Genomic DNA, 18,777 nt, shown 5'->3' with positions numbered 1-18,777 from the left:
CATCCCCCCTAAACTTTCCTCCTCTGACTTTAAACTGACATCCTCTGGTATTGGCCATTGCCACCCTGGGGAAAGGTGCTGGCTGTCCACTCGATCTATGCCCCTCATAATCTTATACACCTCTATCAAGTCGCCTCTCATCCTGCGTCACTCCAAAGAGAAAAGCCCTAGCTCGCTCAACCTTTCTTCATAAAACATGTTCTCTAATCCAGGCAGCATCCTGGTAAATCTCCTCTGCATCCTCTCTAAAGCTTCCACATCCTTCCTATAATGAGGTGACCAGAAATGAACACAATACTCCAAGTGTGGTCTAACCAGAGTTTTATAGAGCTGCAACATTACCTCGCAGCTACTGAACTCAATCCCCAAATTAATGAAAGCCAACATACCATACACCTTCTTAACCACCCTATCAACTTGCGTGGCAACTTTGATGGATCTATGTTCCTGGACCCCCAGATCCCTCTGTTCCTCCACACTGCTAAGAATCCTGCCATTAACCTTGTATTCTGCCTTCAATTTTGATCTTCCAAACTGTATCACTTCACACTTCTCTGGATTGAACTCCATCTGCCACTTCTCCACCCAAGTCTGCATTTTGTCTATATCCTTCTACACTATCCACAACACCACCAACCTTCATGTCATCTGCAGACTTACTAACCCACCCTTCCACATCCTCATCCATTTATAAAAATTACAAAGTGTAGGGGTCCCAGAACAGATCCCTGTGGAACACCACTGGTCACCGACCTCCAGACAGAATACGCTCCATTTACTACCACCCTCTGCCTTCTGTGGGCAAGCCAATTCAGAATCCACGCAGCCAAGTTTTCATGGATCCCATGCCTCATGACTTTCTGGTTGAGCCTACCATGGGAAACCTTGTCAAATGCCTTCCTAAAGTCCATATCCACTGCTCTACCTTCATCTATTTGTTTTGTCACCTCCTCAAAAAACTCAATTTGGCTCGTGAGGCATGACCTGCCACACAAAGTCATGCTGACTATCCCTAATAAGACTATGCCTCTCCAAGTGCTTGGAATGCTCAACATTCAGGGGAACCATCCCAACAAAGACTGCATCATCATACATCAAGAGTTAGATACAGAGTAAAGCTTCCTCTATACTGACCTGTCACACTTTCTCAGGGCATGGGTCAGACACAGAGTAAAGCTCCCTCTACCCTGTCCCATCTCACGCTTCCAGACCAGGGACAGCATGGGTTAGATACAGAGTACAGCTCCCTCTACACTGTGCCGTGTAAAGCCCCTTATACATTGTCCCATTAAATGGTATCAACAGAGGATGGTGAGACTTCATCTGATCACCATTTAGGGCATCATTCAAACTGAGGGGGTGCTCCACCAACCCTCTCCACTCGGTCCTCATGAAACCCGCTTTTATAGGAATACCTTGTCCTTCTGGTCAAAGGGTCTAATGGTGTATGCCTTCAGTGTGGGGAAGATCGGAGGAGGCTGGTTAAAGAGCTCACTGCTACTTGTGATTGGAAGCATCATCTGCAACACAAGGAATAAAGATAATTACCAAGATTAGACCACAGAACAGAATTTAGGGAGGGGAGTTCCAGACCTGAACGCCCAAGCAGCTGAATATAAGGCAAAAACCTATCTCTGACATTTCCCCTGACCTTTTCTCCTCTGACCTTAAACGGATGTCCTCTACTATTGGCCATTGCCGCCCTGGGAAAAAGGAGCTGGCTGTCCACTCTGTCTGCGCCCCTCATAATCTTATACACCTCTATCAAGTTGCTTCTCATCCTGTGTCACACCAAAGAGAAAAGCTCTAGCTCGCTCAATCTTCCTTCATAAAACATGTTCTCCAATCCAGGCAGCATCCAGGCAGTGCTTTTTTGAACTTAGGGTAAGTTTAAGGGAAGGAGTAAGAGGTTTAGAGAGGAAATTGAGTGAGTCGTACAGGACAGAAACAGGCCCTTCACCCACTATGTCCATGCTGACCTTTTTGTCCATCTACATTAATCCCATTTACATAGAACGTAGAACAGCACAGCACAATACAAACCCTTCGGCCCACAATGTTGTGCCGACTTCTAACCATGCCTAAGACTATCTAACCCCTTCCTCTGCATATCCCTCTATTTTAAATTCCTCCATATGCTTATGTAACAATCTCTTGAACTTGTCCAATGTACCTGCCTCCATCACCACCCCAGGCAGCGCATTCCATGCACCAACCACTCTCTGGGTGAAAAACCTTCCTCTGATATCTCCCTTGAACTTCCCACCCATTACCTTAAAGCCATGCCCTCTTGTATTAAGCATTGGTGCCCTGGGAAAGAGGCGCTGGCTGTCCACTCTATCTATTCCTCTTAATATTTTGTATACCTCTATTATGCCTCCTCTCATCCTCCTTCCCTCCAAAGAGTAAAGCCCTAGCTCCTTTAGTCTCTCCTCATAATCCATACTCTCTAATCCAGGCAGCATCCTGGTAAATCTCCTCTGCACCCTCTCCAACACCTCCATATCCTTCCTATGATGAGGCGACCAGAATTGGACACAGTACTCCAAGTGTGGTCTAACCAGAGTTTTGTAAAGCTGCATCATTACTTCGCGGCTCTTAAACTCCATCCCACAATTTATGAAAGCTAACACCCCATAAGCATTTGGACAGGTACATGGATAGGAAAGGTTTAGAGAGATATGGGCCAAACACAGGCAAATGGGACTAGCTCAGGTAGACAAATTGGTCAGCATGGACAAGTTGCGCTGAAGGGCCTGTTTTTCTGTGCTGTGTAACTATATGACTGGCAATGACTATGAGGGAGGTACAAGTGGAGACTATCAGTGATTTTAAAAGCAAGTTGGGTGGGCAAGATAAAACAAACCTGCAGGGTTACAGGACATAGTGAGGTAATGGGACTAAGTGCATTGCACCATGGAGGGCTGGCACTGTCGATGGGATGAATGGCCTCCTCCTGTGCTGTACTCACTCTATGACCCTACAAAGTTAGCTCTGAGTTCTCCACAATGCAGTATAACCACTATATCAATGGATAATCAATTACAGCTAAACCTATCAAGAGGCACAACCCTCCCCGCCATTGAGGACATCTTCAAGAGGCAGTTCCTCAAGAAGGCGGCACCCATCACTAAGGACCCTCACCACCCGGGACATGACCTCTTCCCATTACTACCATCAGGGAGGAGGTACAGGAGCCTGAAGACCCACACTCAACATTTCAGGAACAGCTTCTTCCCCTCCGCCATCAGATTTCTGAACGGTCCATGAACCCATGAACATTACCTCGTTATTCCTTTTTTTAAAATTTATTTATTTTGGTAATGTTTAGTAATTTTATGTCCTTGCACTGTACTGCTGCCGCTAAACGACAAGTTTCACATCAGATGAGTCAGGGATAATAAATCTGATTCTGAAAAGTGCTTCTCCTTGGCAAATGCTTAGACTTGAACAAAATTATGTCCCATGAGCAATAGATTAGATTAAAAAGCAAGAGAGGAGAATGATGCTGTAATAATGTGTGAGCAGGTTACCTGAAACTCTCCCACGAGCCCTCCTCTGTAAATCCAAGGCTCTCCCTCTGTTCCTAAGACAACCGGAGCATTGTTGGTACGGCACCCTGGAAGAGTCACAGTTCACACACCTGATTAACTTTTGCAGGATGACTGCATGCTTTATTGAAAAGAAACTTGCAGCAAATTACACTGGAAAAGCAAAACACTGCAGATGACGTAAATCTGAAATAAAGACAAAATGCAAAATAGGCAGATTCTGCAGAGAGACTCACCTGATAGAAGTTTACAAGATTATGAGAGGCGTAGATAGACAGCCGATATCTTTTTCCCGGGGTTGAAATGTCTAATACTAGAGGGCACGCATTCAAGGTGAGAGGGGGTACATTGAAAGGAGATGTGCAATTTTTTTTACCAGAGAGTGGTGGGTTCCTGAAATGCGGTGCCAGGGGTGGTGGTGGCGGCAGGTACAATAGTGATAAGATAAGATTTCTTTATTAGTCACATGTACATCGAAACACACAGTGAAATACATCTTTTGCATAGAGTGTTCTGGGGGCAGCCCGCAAGTGTCACCACGCTTCCAGCGCCAACATAGCATGCCCACAACTTCCTAACCCGTACGTCTTTGGAATGTGGGAGGAAACCGGAGCACCCGGAGGAAACCCACGCAGACGCAGGGAGAATGTACAGACAGTGGCCGGAATTGAATCTGGGTCACTGGCGCTGTAATAGCATTATGCTAACCGCTACACTACCGTGCCTGCCCATAAGATATCTTTATTAGTCACATGTACACTGAAACACACAGTGAAATGCACCTTCTGCGTAGAGTGTTCTGAGTGGCTCCTAGGTAGGCACATGAATATACATAGAGGGACATGGACATTGTGTAGGCAGAAGGGACTAGTTTAATTGGGCATTTGATCACTAATTTACTTAGTTTGGCACAACATTGTGGACTGAAGAGCCTATTTCTGTGTTGTACTAGAACACAGAACACAGAACAGTACAGCACAGGAACAGGCCCTTCAGTCCACAATGTTGTGCTGAACTAACTAAATTAGTGATCAAATGCCCAACTAAACTAATCCCTTCTGCCTACATGATGTCCATATCCCTCCATTTCCCGCCCATTCACGTACCTATCTAAGAGCCTCCTGAACACCCCTATCGTATCTGCCTCCACCACCACCCCGGCAGTGCATTCCAGGCACCCACCACTCTCTGTGCAAAAAACTCGCCCCGCACATCTCCTCTGAACTTACCCCTTCTCACCTTAAGTGCATACTCTCTCTAGTGTTCGACATTTCGACCCTGGGAAAAAAGATACCAGATGTCTACCCTATCTATGCCCCTCGTAACCTTATAAACTTCTATCAGGTCTCCCCTCAGCCTCCGCCGCTCTAGAGAAAACAAACCGTTTGTTAATAGACTGTTACTGTTCTAAACAGAGTTAATGTTTCAGGTTGATGACACACATCAGAACTAGAACCAGTTGGAGATAAAATTAAAAGGTGCAAAGAAAAATGGGAAGGCGAGAGACTACAAAAGGGCAGGCCTGTTTAAGAGACATTCAGTCAGGATGGGAATGAAGGGATACGGACCACGTGCAGGCAGGTGGGATTAGTTTAATTTGGCATCACGGGTCGGCACAGACATGGTGGGCCGAAGGGCCTGTTCCTGTGCTGTACTGTTCTAAGTTTTATGTGATAGGGTAGACACTGGATGACACAAAGGGTGTGGATTTGGTACGGAGGGTAGTAAGAGACAAAAAAATCAACCCAGAGGAGGTGTAAACAACAATAACCTAATCATTTTAACGGAATGGTCACATTCTGAGGAGAGCTTACACTAACTGGGGCAACACCCCCCAGTAGAAGGTTAAGGGCTGATTTGATTTGATTCAAGATGTTAAGGAGAAAGAAGAGGGGAGAAATTATTCCTGTCAGCCGAGGGGTTTGGGGGCCAGGGGTCAGAGTCTAAAAAGCAGAGCAAGGGTTTTTTTCTGGAATGAGGTTAGGAAATATGTCTAGGACAGGAGAAGTTGGAAGACTCTTTCTCGAATGGTAACAGATACCGGGTCAATGGTTCATTTCAAACATGGTATTGAATCAGTATCATATTTATTATCACTGACATACGACGTGAAATTTGTTGTTTTGCGGCAACAGCACAGTGCAAAGACATAAAAATCTATAAATTACAAAAATAAATAAAGGTGTATAAGATGATGAGAGGCATTGATCATGTGGATAGTCAGAGGCTTTTCTCCAGGGCTGAAATGGTTGCCGCAAGAGGACACAGGTTTAAGGTGCTGGGGAGTAGGTACAGAGGAGAGGTCAGGGGTAAGTTTTTTACTCAGAGAGTGGTGAGTGTGTGGAATGGGCTGCCGGCAACAGTGGTGGAGGCGGATACGATAGGGTCTTTTAAGAGACTTTTGGATAGGTACATGGACCTGAGAAAAATAGAGGGCAATGGGTAAGCCTATAGTGCAAAAAATAAGGAATAACGAAGTAGTGTTCATGGGTTCATGGACCGTTCAGAAATCTGATGGCGGAGGGGAAGATGCTGTTCCTGAATCATTGAGTGTGAGTCTTCAGGCTCCTGTACCTCCTCCCCAATGGTAGTAACGAGAAAAGGGCATGTCCCGGATGGTGAGCACCCTTAGTGATGAATTTCTGTTAGGGTTAAAAGGGTACGGGGAAGGGAAAAGTAAATTGGGGCCAAAGGTACTTGTGATAACACCGAATGGTGCAGCACACTCGAGGGGATGAAGGTTCTCGGCACAGTTGAACTGAGTCCCAAACACAGGCTTCAATGTTTATTAACCAAGGCACTTGGAATTTGCTGATTGTTGTGTAAAGGATCCCTTTTCTCTCAGAAGATGCTGTCCCTGTTAACACCAAGGCTGGTCTTTCAATCTAAGTGGCTGGTGTGGTGGTGATAACAGACAGGTCCGCTTTGATGTGCAGATTGTTTAACCACCACCGCTCCACAATCTTCACATTCCATTACTTGTTTAATATGATACAACTACACACCACCTTTCATAACTTCAGGATATCCTAATGTGCCTTTCAGCCAATAAATGAAGCCATGTGTGTAAGGTGAGAGATAGGCAGAGGCCAAATAGATTCATAAATTCAAATAACAAGCAGCTGGAGGAATTCCTGCCTCAACCACCTCCTCTGGCAGCTTTCCCAAATATGCACCACCCTCTGCTCTGAGTGAAAAAGTTGCCCCTCAGGTTCCTATTAAATCTCCCCCCTCTCACCTTAAACCTATGCCCCGTAGTTCTTGATTCCCCAACCCTAGGAAAAGACTGTGCACATTCACCCTCATGATTTTATACACCTCCATCACGGTTGTGCATTTTGGTAAAAGTTTAAGTTAAAAGTTATGCCTTTCCCTTCCTAGTTTACTACGTGAACATTCTTTAATATGATTGGCTGCTCATCCAGCATTGCGGCATTCGTTATTGGATGCCAGAATCCCTGGTAGCTGAAGGCATGGCTGCCAATGGCAGTGGAACGGGAATCAGGGATAGCAAGGGTCCGGAATAGGATGGGCAAAGAGATCGCTGATGGTTGTTGGGCTTGAGGAGGTGAAACAGTGCAGGAATTTGCAAACGAGTATGAGAATTTAAATTCCTAATGGGCATCAATATAGGTCAACACATACCAGGCAATGTGTCTGACACAGTCAGCAGAACTCTGGCTGACTTCAAGCTTATAGTGAGTAGAACCTGGGAGAGCAGCCAGGAAGAGGGCATCGGAAAATAGGAATTTCTCAGGAACGGGGTGTTCTCAGCTTTCGCGAGGAATGGTTTTGAGGTCAGCGGCCAAGGGCATTGCTCCCTCACAGACCTGACCTTTGATCGTAACAAGACTAAAACACAATAATACTCACACTGGAAGCAGTTCATCCAAGAGTTAAAGGAGTAGGTGTTCTTCTCAATACGGCCATCTGGGAGAAATGCAATTAATGATCAACAAGAGTTTGTTGCAGCCGGCAGAATTATCATCGGTGTACACCCCTTCACAGCCCAAAAGCTCACCCACCAACAGAGTTAAATCTCTTGAGATCCGTCTCATCATTTTCCTCACATAAAATGACCATGATCTGTACATGATCTATCTGCCCATGACCATGATTTGTCCACTGATAGAAGTAACTACCTGGCGGAGGAGACAAGTCCCAACCTCACACCCAGAAAAGCGTTTGGGGTGATGGTGCCGTCCTGCTTTAGACAATTCTGCACCGAGACTGGGTAAGATCACGTCTTCACGTCCTGTCTCTCAGACTTCAGAGTGGTCACAGAAGGTTTCCCATTCCAGGTGGTGATTGAGAAAAACTAGCAGTCCCGTAAATGAAGGGGATTGATACTTTGAGAGTTTCGCCAGTTCTTATCCAGAGTGGACTGGGTCAGCATTACTGGAAAAAGTGCAACCTGTGCTCCCTTCAACTCATCAAAGTGGAGAAAAATCTGTCGGGCACTTGGCACACCTAATGTGGTGAACCAGTACTCAGCCCTGTTTTTGTTCTGCAGCACAGAATCTTCACTATTAATGCACTACATCGTGGGTTGAAGAGCCTGTTCCTGTTCTATCATGCAGCAGATATCTTTAGAAAGATATCTTTGTTAGTCACACGTACATCGAAACACACAGTGAAATACATCTTTTTGTGTAGAGTATTCTGGGGACAGCACACAAGTGTCGCCACGCTTCCGGCGCCAACATAGCATGCCCACAACTTCTTAACCCATACATCTTTGGAATGTGGGAGGAAACCCACACAGACACGGGGAGAATGTACAAACTCCTTACAGACAGCGGCCGGAATCGAACCCAAGTCGCTGGCGCTGTAATAGCACTATGCTAACCACTACACTATGTATAAAATGGAGATTAAATCCTAAAACAGGCAAATTTGAGACAGATACCCCACCATTCCTCCAGAGTCAAAGGCTTTGGTGAGGTCAAGAAAGGCCATCCCCATCAACCATGTAAGGGTGGTCCAGGACTCGTTAAACAGGCAACAGGACACTGAGAGACCACACTCGCCCAGCCTTGAGCTGCATCAGTCGGGCAGCCACAGACTTACCAGAGGAAGCCTGGGAGGGATCTCTGCCAGACAGCAGAGCTGTGGATACCCAGGAGGGAGCCCTGCCAGATGAGAGATCCCAGACACTGCAGTCCCAATACCAAGGAAGAAGCTGCCCAGCCACATCCAGGTCAGGTAAAACCTGTAGGGTATGACCTTTGATCGCTGATCTTTCAGAATGATAGACATGGTGGTCAATGCAGGTCTCAAGCCAACATGGCCTCACCTTCCCCCTCGGGTACAGCATTTCACTAGCGCCTAACCCTCCTCACAAGTGATAAATGGAACTGCTCACTCACCCAGCCACAACACAAAGGTTTTGACAACGAGGAGTGTGTTCCTGATGTCCCAGAGGTAAGGGTAGAGGTCGTAGACGATCGCCCTGTTGGAGCTTCTCATGAACTGCCGGTAGAGTTGGACAATCCCGTCGCACCAGAGCTGGAACACTTGTGCGCGTGCTCTCCACTCCTCCACCTGGGGGGTGAGGTAGGTCAGGACGGTGGGGAGCATGTGACATGGACAACATTCATCACATCACTTACTTCACTACCAAGCACCAATTCCCATATCCAACCCGCTCCCTTGATCCTGTTATTCCTCCTGCTCAATAATCTATCCACCCCGCAACCAACAATACACCTACTATCTAAAGAAATTCGGTTTGTCCCCTTTGACTCTCACCAACTTTTATCGATGCACCATAGAAAGCATCCTATCTGGATGTATCACGGTTTGGTACGGCAACTGCTCTGCCCAGGACCGCAAGAAACTGCAGAGAGTTGTGGACACAGCCCAGTGCATCACAGACACCAGCCTCTCCTCCTTGTCTTTACCTCTCGCTGTCTTGGTGAAGCAGCCAGCATAATCAAAGACCCCACCCACCCGAGTCATTCTCTCTTCTCTCCTCTTCCATCAGGTAGAAGATACAGGAGCGTGAGCACGTACCGCCAGACTTAAGGACAGCTTCTACCCCACTGTGATAAGACTATTGAATGGTTCCCTTATACGATGAGATGGACTCTGACCTCACGATCTACCTTGTTGTGACCTTGCACCTTATTGCACTGCACTTTCTCTGTAGCTGTGACACTTTACTCTGTACTGTTATTGTTTTTACCTGTACTACATCAGTGTACTCTGTACTAACCCAATGTAGAGTACTGTGTCCAGTTCTGGTCGCCTCATTATAGGAAGGATGTGGAAGCGTTGGAAAGGGTGCAGGGGAGATTTACCAGGATGGTGCCTGGTTTAGAGAGTATGGATTATGATGAGAGACTAAGGGAGCTAGGGCTTTACTCTTTGGAGAGAAGGAGGATGAGAGGAGACATGATAGAGGTGTACAATATATTAAGAGGAATAGATAGAGTGGACAGCCAGCGCCTCTGGTTGGGGCATGGAATGCGCTGCCTGGGGCGGTGGTGGAGGCAGGTACATTGGTCAAATTCAAGAGATTACTAGATAGGCATATGGAGGAATTTAAAATAGAGGGATATGTGGGAGGAAGGGGTTAGATAGTCTTAGGCGAGGTTTAAAGGTCGGCACAACATTGTGGGCTGAAGGCCTGTATTGTGCTATACTGTTCTATGTTTTATGTAACTGCACTGTGTAATGAATTGACCTGTATGAATGGTTTGCAAGACAAGTTTTTCACTATACCTCAGTACAAGTGACAATAATAAACCAATACCAATACCAAGGCTGGGAGGCTGGGGTGACCTCTCTGTGTGCAGCTTAGCACACTCGCTAGTTCTCTGTGGTGTTATTTTCCTCGCCCACCCACCCTTCTATTCCCCGCTCCTTACCTTCTGGCTGTCCATCTTGGTGTTGGCACTCACATAGTCTGTGTTGGCCTTGAGCCACTGAAACTCCCGCAGCCTGCGTGCTGTCTCCTCGCCATGCTCGTACGGCAGGTGGAAGAGGTCCACCATCAGCCGCAGGTCATCCAGGGTCAGATCAGGGGAATGGCGGCCCCCTCCCTTGACCTGCCCGGGGCTGCCCGCAGCTCGGGTCCCGTCGGCCACCTCGGTCGATCCGTCCCCGGCTCTCACCGGCTCTGGGAGCCTGTCGGTCGACCGGCTGCTCCCTGCCAACTCCTCCTCCAGGTTCCCGGGAGCCTCCGGTGCATTCTGGGTCCCAGACTCCCTGGGTCCAGGATCCTCGCTCTCCGCCTCCTGGCTAACCACTGTCACAGGGCATTGGCTGCCGCTGACCTCCGAACCCTCGTGTCCCTGGTCTCGTGACGGCGGGGTCTCTCCTGCCTTTACTGACTCCTTCAATGCATTCTGTCGAGCCTGTGGGTCAGAGTTTACTCCCGGCTTCCTCGTGTCTGGTTCAACCTTCCCATTTAGAATAACTTCTTCAGTGGGTTGGATCACCAGCCCTCCCGCCCTTTCTTCCTTTGGAAGCTGTCTGCCTGCCAGAAGGACCAATTGAAAGAAGTTAATCCCACCCTTGCTCGCGTTGAGATATCCATTCCTTTCCTGATCAATCTCCTTCTATTTCCCACTTCAACTTAGTTGGACAGGCTAGGACTTTACTCCTTGGAGCATAGGAGACTGAGAGGTGATCTTACAGAGGTGTATAAAATCATGAAGGGCATAGATAGGGTGAATGCTGTATTACTCTATGACTCCCATTCCCAAGGAGATGGATGTCTTAATGTAGACACAAGAGACGGCAGTTGCTGGAACCTGGAGCAACAAAGAAGAGGCTGGAGGAATTCACTGGGTCGGGCAGCATCTGTGGAGGGAAATGGACAGTCAACACTCTGAAGTGAAGGATCTTGACCCGCAACGTCGACTAGCCATTTCCCTCGCTGCTGCCTGACCCGCTGAGTTCCTCCAGCTTTCTGTTCGTTGCTCCGTATTCTAGCATCTGCTGTCTCTTGTGTCACCATGGATGTTTTAATGTCCATTTTGATCTTCTTGCTGTCAGTAGGACAGGTCCAACCGTCAGCTGAGGCTCAGTGTGTAGCCCTCTCACCTCAAAGTTAACAGTCCCCACCTACCTTCTGAGAAACAAACACAAGATCCAGGTGGCCCTGCCCAGTGTGGGACTGAGGGAGTTACAGTCACAGTTACACGATCAGCTGTACTTCAGCCCCTCAAGCCTGTTCCACCATTCAATTGGACCATGGCTGATTTTGTACCTCACCATCAGTTTCCTGCACTAAACCCATATCCCTTAATTCCTTTAAAGTCCTGAAATCTGTCCATCTCTGTTTTGAACGAACTCACTGACTGAGCCTCTACAACTCTCTGTGGGAGAGAGTTGCAAAGATCCACCACGCTGTGAGTGAAGAAATTTCTCCTCATCTCAGTTCTAAACAGTGGACCCCTCACTTTGCAAAGTGAACCTTGGTTCCACACACCTCAGCTGGGGACACATCCTCCCACGTGGTCGCACACTTTGTATATTTCACTGAGGTTACTGCTCATTCTTCTAAACCTTAAAGAACAGAGGCCTTGCCTGCTCTATCTTTCCTTATGAGACAGGCCTGCCATTCCAGAACCATTTGCTCCATTCCCTCCCTAGCGAGTATATCCTGCCTGAGGAAAGGTGACCAAAATTGTGCACAATAGATTCATAGAGTCATACAGCACAGAAACAGGCCCTTCAGCCCAACTGGTCCATGCTGACCAAGATGCCCATCTAAGCTACTCCCATTTGCCCGCATTTGGCCCATATCCTTCTAAACCTTTCCTATCCATGTACCTGTCCAGATGTCTCTTAAACATTGTTATTGTGCCTGCCTCAACCACTTCCTCTGGCAGCTCCATATACTGACCACCCTCTGGGTGAAGGAGTTTCCCCTCAGGTCCCTTTTGAATCCCTCCCCTCTCACCCTAAACCTATGCCCTCTAGTTCTTGATTCCCCAACCCTGGGAAAAAGACTGAGTGCATTCACCCTATCTATGCCCCTCATGATTTTATACACCTCTACTGTATAAGATACCTTTCTTAGTCACATCTACATCAAAACACACAGTGAAATACATCTTTTGCGTAGAGTGTTCTGGGGGCAGCCCACAATTGTTGCCACACTTCCGGCGCCAACATAGCATGCCCACAACTGCCTAACCCGTACGTCTTTGGAACGTGGGAGGAAACCGGAGCACCCGGAAGAAACCCACGCAGACACGGGGAGGACACACAAACAAGGTCGCCCCTCAGCGTACTATGCTCCAAGGAATAAAGTCCTAGCCTATCCAACCTCTCCCTAACAATATTCCAGGCGTGGTCTCGCTAAGGCCCCATATAATTGTAGTGAGGCATTGTTACTCCTGTACTCAACTCCTCTTACAATAAAGACCAACATACCAATTACATTACTGATTGTCTACCGCACTTTTATCTTAGTTTTCAGAGCTGGAAGGTTGTCAATACGACGTTAATCCAAATCCCCATCAATCCTCTCAGAGTGTTGGTAACTCCTCCCAGCGTCAACACTTCCAGAACTGATACTTAAGAATGCAATAAACAACATTAAAGGGATTATTGGTATCATTCAAGTATATGCTGTTTCTGGAACCTTACATGTACAAATTAGAAACCAGCCTCCCCTGCAGTGACTCCATCGACACTTCCCGCTGCCTTGGGAAAGTAACCAACATAATCAAGGTCCCCTCCCACCCCAGTTGTTATCTCTGCTTCCCCCCCCCCCCCCCCACCATTGGGCAGAAGATAAAGAAGCTTGAGAACATGCACCACCAGGCTCAAGGACAGCTTCTAGCCTGCTGTTATCAGGCTCTTGAACGGATCTCTTGTACGATAAAATGGACTCTTGACCTCATAATCTCCCTTGTCATGGCCCTTGCACCTTATTGTCTGCCTGCACTGCACTTTCTCTGTAACTGCAACACTATATTCTGCATTCTGTTTTCCTTTTTACTACGTCGATGTACTTGTGTATGGAATGACCTGTCTGGATGGCATGCAAAACAAAAGCTTTTCACTGTGTCTCGGTACATGTGACAACAATAAACCAATACCGATTTCTCCCTAGAGATTGGCAACACTTCAAACACAATTACAGGAAGTCCCTGGGTTATGAACACCCGACTTATGAATGCCCATACTTACGAACTGACCTCCGTAAACCCTATTATTTTAAAAAATCGAGTTACACACAATGGTTCATACTAATGAACGGGCAAACTACTTTGCGCATCGCTCAAAACACTGCGTGTTTTAAGCATTATTATATTTATGATATTTTAGGTAAAATATACACTATATACTAAGACAAACATTTGACTAATTGACGCTAGATGTGAACTGTATGTAACTTAAATACAAATTCGCCTTCTGAACAGACTCAAAAACGGAACTCGTTCGTAATCCAGCGACTCCCTGTAATTGAAAGTGAAGGAAACTGGAACCCTGATGATATCAAAAAAGCTTCAGTTCATGCACCATCCTGGCTGGGAAACATATGATTGTTCCTTCCTTGTCACTGAGTCTAAATCCTGGAACCCCCTCCCCAACACGTCGTGGGAGCACCTTCACCAGAAGGACTGCAGTGGTTTAAGAACAATTTATGATGGGTAATAAAAGCGTAAAACCAATGATTATGTTTTCTACTAAAAAGTTATAAAAGATACGCACTCACTTGGGCACAAAGGTCTGTTGACTTCCTTTAACCAGTCAACCAGTGCCAATTTCAGGGCTTCATTGGGGCAGTACATTTGGCAGGTCTCAGCTCCCTCATCAGTATCTGAAAACAAAGTTAATGGTGTTAGCTGTTTGTCAGAGGCATCCAGCCCTCAAATCCACTCCAAAACCCTTGCTCTACTTAGACTCACAGCTCACATTGCCCCCGGAAATTATAACAACCTGCTGGGAATATGGCTGATTGCAAATTGGAATTGATCCCAATGATTCACTCTCCTTCAAGTTTTGATCAGAGTGAACAATTACAGCTTTCCTTGTGTTTCCATAAAAGTTGCTAACTTACTTGGATGACAGGCTGTGTCCTGGGATGGAACGTTTCAGTAATAAGGAGAGCGGGTGGGCTGGGTTTGTTTGCCTTCGAGCAGAGGAGGCTTTCTCTGTAACCCTGCAAACCCTGTAACCTTTTGACACCCACTTACGCTATGAGACAATGTACAGCGGACAGTTAACCTACCAGCACAACTCTGGGATGTGGGAGGAAACCGGAGCATTCAGGGGAAACCCAGAGATACACACAGAGAACGTGAAAACTCCACACAGACAGCACCCAAGGTCAGGATCGAACCTGGGTCACTGGAGCTGTGAGGGGCCAGCTCGAAAGTCTGGGCCAGTGTGCTGCCCTTTTTTGGTGATGTTCGTTCCTGGAAGAATGGGGTAGACAGACAATTTCAATTCAATTCAAACCAGGCCTGGGAATGCAAGAACTGATCTCAGTAAAGGTGACACGAAGCTCTTGGAGTGTCGTGTTCCTCCTGGTTAGGGCTGGGTGTGACTCCAATTCTGAAACAACATGGTTAACGCCTCACCACAAACCCCAGCTCCCATCCAAACTCTAATCCTACACCCCACTGTGATAAGACCATTGAATAGTTCCCTTATACAATATGAACTATGACTTCACGATCTACCTTGATGTGACCTTGCACCTTATTGCACTGCACTTTCTCTGTAGCTGTGACACTTTACTCTGTACTGTTATTGTTTTTACCAGTACTACATCAATGCACCCTGTACTAACTCAAAGTAACTGCACTGTGTAATGAATTGACCTGCATGATCGGTATGCAAGACAAGTTTTTCACTGTACCTCAGTACAAGTGACAATAATAAACCAATACCAATACCAATACTAATACCTTAGGAGGTTAAGGAGGTTCTGCTTGTCACCGAACACTCTGATAAACTTCTACAGATGGACTGTTGAAAGTATCCTGACAGGTTGCGTCATGGTCTGGGACGGCAATTCAAATACATAGGAATGTAAGAAGCTGCAGATAGTAGTGGACTCCGCCCAATACATCACGGCACATCCCTCCCCACCATCGGGAGTATCTACAGGAGGCACTGCCTCAAGAAGGCAACATTCATCATCAAAGATCCCCACCATCCGGGCCATGACAACTTCTCGCAGCTACCATCGGGCAGGAGGTACAGAAGCCTGAATTCCCACACCACCAGGTTCAAGAACAGCTACTTCCCTTCAACCATTTGGTTCTTGAACCAACCGGCACAACCCTAATCACTAGCTCGGTATAGCAACACAATGACCATTTTGATCACTTTGCACTAAAGTGGACCTCTTTTTTGTTCTAAATGTGTTCTTTCTTGTAAAAGTTGTGTATAATTTATGTTTTTCTTGTGAATGCTTCTTACATGATGCTATGTGCCTTTAATGGTGATCCAATACCAGAGGGCATGCTTTTAAGGTGAGAGGGGGTAGGTTCAGAACAGATGTGAGGGGTAAGTTTTTTACTCGGAGAGTGGTGGATGCCTGGAATGCGTTGCCTGATAGGGTGGTGGAGGCAAATTCATTGGGGGCTTTTAAGAGGGGCTTAGGTGGGCACATGAATGAGAGAAAAATAGATGGATATGGGCATTCTGTAGGTTGGAGGGAATAGCTATGTCGGCACAACATTTTGGGCCGAAGGGCCTGTTCTGTGCTGTACTGTTCTGTGTTCTATGTTCTAATGCTGCTGCAGGTAAGTCTTTCATTGCACCTGTGCATATGACAATAAACGACTTTGATTTACTCCAACCCCACCCTGGTCCCAACCCCTACTGACCCTTGCCCCACTCCAAACCTTGTCCCCCTTCCCCAGTCCAATCCTACGGTCTGCGACTTCAACCACAGACCTCATTCCAATCCTGCCTAATCTGCTCACTCCAACCCCACTGTCCAATCACACCCCACTCCCCACACTAACTCAGCTCCCATTCCAACTCCATTCCCCCATCCAATTCTCTTCATCTCCCCACCTACCTCACCCTTATTGTCTGCCTGCACTGCACTTTCTCTGTAACTGTAACTATATTCTGTATTCTGTTTTTGTACTACCTCGATATACTAAAGTAAGCAACCATCTGCCTGGATGGCATGTAAAACAAAAGCTTTTCACTGTATCTTGGTACATGTGATAATAATAAACTAATAATAATAACCAATAATGTTTGCATCCCCACCCTGCAATCCCCAAATTAACCACTTTCCCTATCCAAACTCTACCCTATATCTAACCCCAGGACAACAGCCTTCCCCTCAATGTCAGCAAGACAAGAAAGCTGGTCATTGACTTCAGGAAGTGGGGATGAAGCACATGCCCCTGTCTGTATCAGTGGTGCTGAGGAGGAGATGGTTGAGAGCTTCAAGTCCCTTGGTGTAAGCATCACCAATAGTTTGTTCTGGTCCAACCATGTAGACATTACAGTCAAGAAAGCACATCAGCACCTCTACTTCCTTAGAAGGCCAAGGAAATTCAACCCTCACCAATTTTTATCGATGCACCATAGAAAGCATTCTATCCAGATGCATTACGGCTTGGTACGGCAAACTGCTCTGTCCGTGACCACAAGAAACTGCAGAGAGTTGTGGACACAGCTCAGCACATCACAGAAACCAGCCTCCCTCCATGGACTCTGTCTACACTTCTCGCTGCCTCGGTAAAGCAGCCAGCATAATCAAAGACCCCTCCACCCCAGACATTCTCTCTTCTCCCCCCTCCCATCAGGCAGAAGATACAAAAGCCTGAAAGCACGTACCACCAGGCTCAAGGACAGCTTCTACCCACTGTTATAAGTCTATTGATTGGTTCCCTAGTACGATAAGATGGACTCTTGACCTCACCATCTACCTTGTCGTGGCCCTTGCACCTTATTGTCTGCCTGCACTGCACTCTCTCTGTTTACTCTAACACTTTATTCTGCATTCTGTTATTGATTTTCCTTTGTACTACCTCAAAGTACTTATGTTTTTGAACTGATCTGCATGTTTGGCATGCAAAACTAATTTCTTCACTGTATCTCAGTACAGGTGACAATAATAAACCAATTTACCAATCCCAAGCCTTCACTGTAACCCTGTCTTGCCCTTCCGACTGTAACCCCACCTGTCGCTCCCTGCCCATGCTGTGTACCCAACTCACTGGACTCTGCTGCCCGCAGGCCACACTTGTACCAGGTGCCCAGGGTGTGGATGGGCACGTAGTTAGCCTCAAGTTCACAGTTGGGATTGAGCAAGATGCCTTGCAGCTTGGAGACCAGGCTGGAGGGACGTCCTTTGTACGGTCCCAGGAACACCCGTCGCTGGGCATAGTCGTTGGCGTGAAGGTTGTCCCATATCAGCGGCCGACGCTTAATGACCTCCTGAACCTCCGCCACCGATTCAGCAGAGATCTCCTTGGAGATAACTGTGCTGCCTAAAACACACAAAGATAAACACTGCTTATTATGGGGTGTTAGCTTTCTTAAGTCGAGGGATCGAGTTTAAGAGACACGAGGTAATGATGCAGCTCTATAACACTTTGGTTAGACCACACTTAGAGTACTGTGTCCAGTTCTGGTCGCCTCACAATAGGAAGGGATGTGGAAGCATTGGAAAGGATGCAGAGGAGATTTACCAGGATGCTGCCTGGTTTAGAGAGTATGTATTATGAGGAGAGACTAAGGGAGCTAGGGCTTTACTCTTCGGAGAGACGGAGGATGAGAGGAGACATGATAGAGGTGTACAAAATATTGAGAGGAATAGATAGAGTGGACAGCCAGTGCCTCTTTCCCAGGGCACCAGTGCTCAATACAAGAGGGCATGGCTTTAAAGTAATGGGTGGAAAGTTCAAGGGAAATGTCAGAGGGAGGTTTTTACCCAGAGAGTGGTTGGGGCATGGAATGTGCTGCCTGGGGCGGTGGTGGAGGCAGGTACATTGGCCAAATTCAAGAGATTACTAGATAAGCAGATGGAGGAATTTAAAATAGAGGGATATGTGGGAGGAAGGGGTTAGATAGTCTTAGGAGAGGTTTAAAGGTCGGCACGACATTGTGAGCCAAAGGGCCTGTATTGTGCTGTACTATGTTCTATGCTCATCTCTTACTTGGCAAACACAACCCCTCCCCCCGACCTCCTCTTGTTCTGGACAACACTGGGATCTAATTCCTCAGTCAATGACTGCACCTCTATCGGTTCAATACCCACACCGCCAATAATCCGGCCTAA

General features: G+C 46.9%; 1 protein-coding gene across 3 annotated transcripts in view; it reads right to left on the bottom strand.

Moving 5' to 3' along the window:
* si:dkey-183c6.8 (protein O-GlcNAcase) overlaps nt 1-18,777 on the bottom strand; it is a 64,605-nt gene that overhangs the window by 14,895 nt on the left and 30,933 nt on the right. For 2 of the 3 annotated variants that reach the window (XM_052038488.1, XM_052038505.1), the window contains 7 exons: nt 17,714-17,986; nt 14,233-14,337; nt 10,424-11,034; nt 8,921-9,095; nt 7,425-7,481; nt 3,534-3,619; nt 1,416-1,520 (listed from right to left, as the gene is read on the bottom strand). In XM_052038488.1, coding sequence (XP_051894448.1) covers nt 1,416-1,520; nt 3,534-3,619; nt 7,425-7,481; nt 8,921-9,095; nt 10,424-11,034; nt 14,233-14,337; nt 17,714-17,986 — 1,412 coding nt within the window. The remainder of the gene's footprint in view (nt 1-1,415; nt 1,521-3,533; nt 3,620-7,424; nt 7,482-8,920; nt 9,096-10,423; nt 11,035-14,232; nt 14,338-17,713; nt 17,987-18,777) is intronic. The other variant, XM_052038497.1, reaches the window with a different exon arrangement.

This window comes from Pristis pectinata, chromosome 2 (genome assembly GCF_009764475.1).
Source record: "Pristis pectinata isolate sPriPec2 chromosome 2, sPriPec2.1.pri, whole genome shotgun sequence".
Taxonomy (NCBI): Eukaryota; Metazoa; Chordata; class Chondrichthyes; order Rhinopristiformes; family Pristidae; genus Pristis; species Pristis pectinata.
Note: the sequence above shows the minus strand (reverse complement) of the source record. Positions and strands in the feature narration are given on the sequence as shown.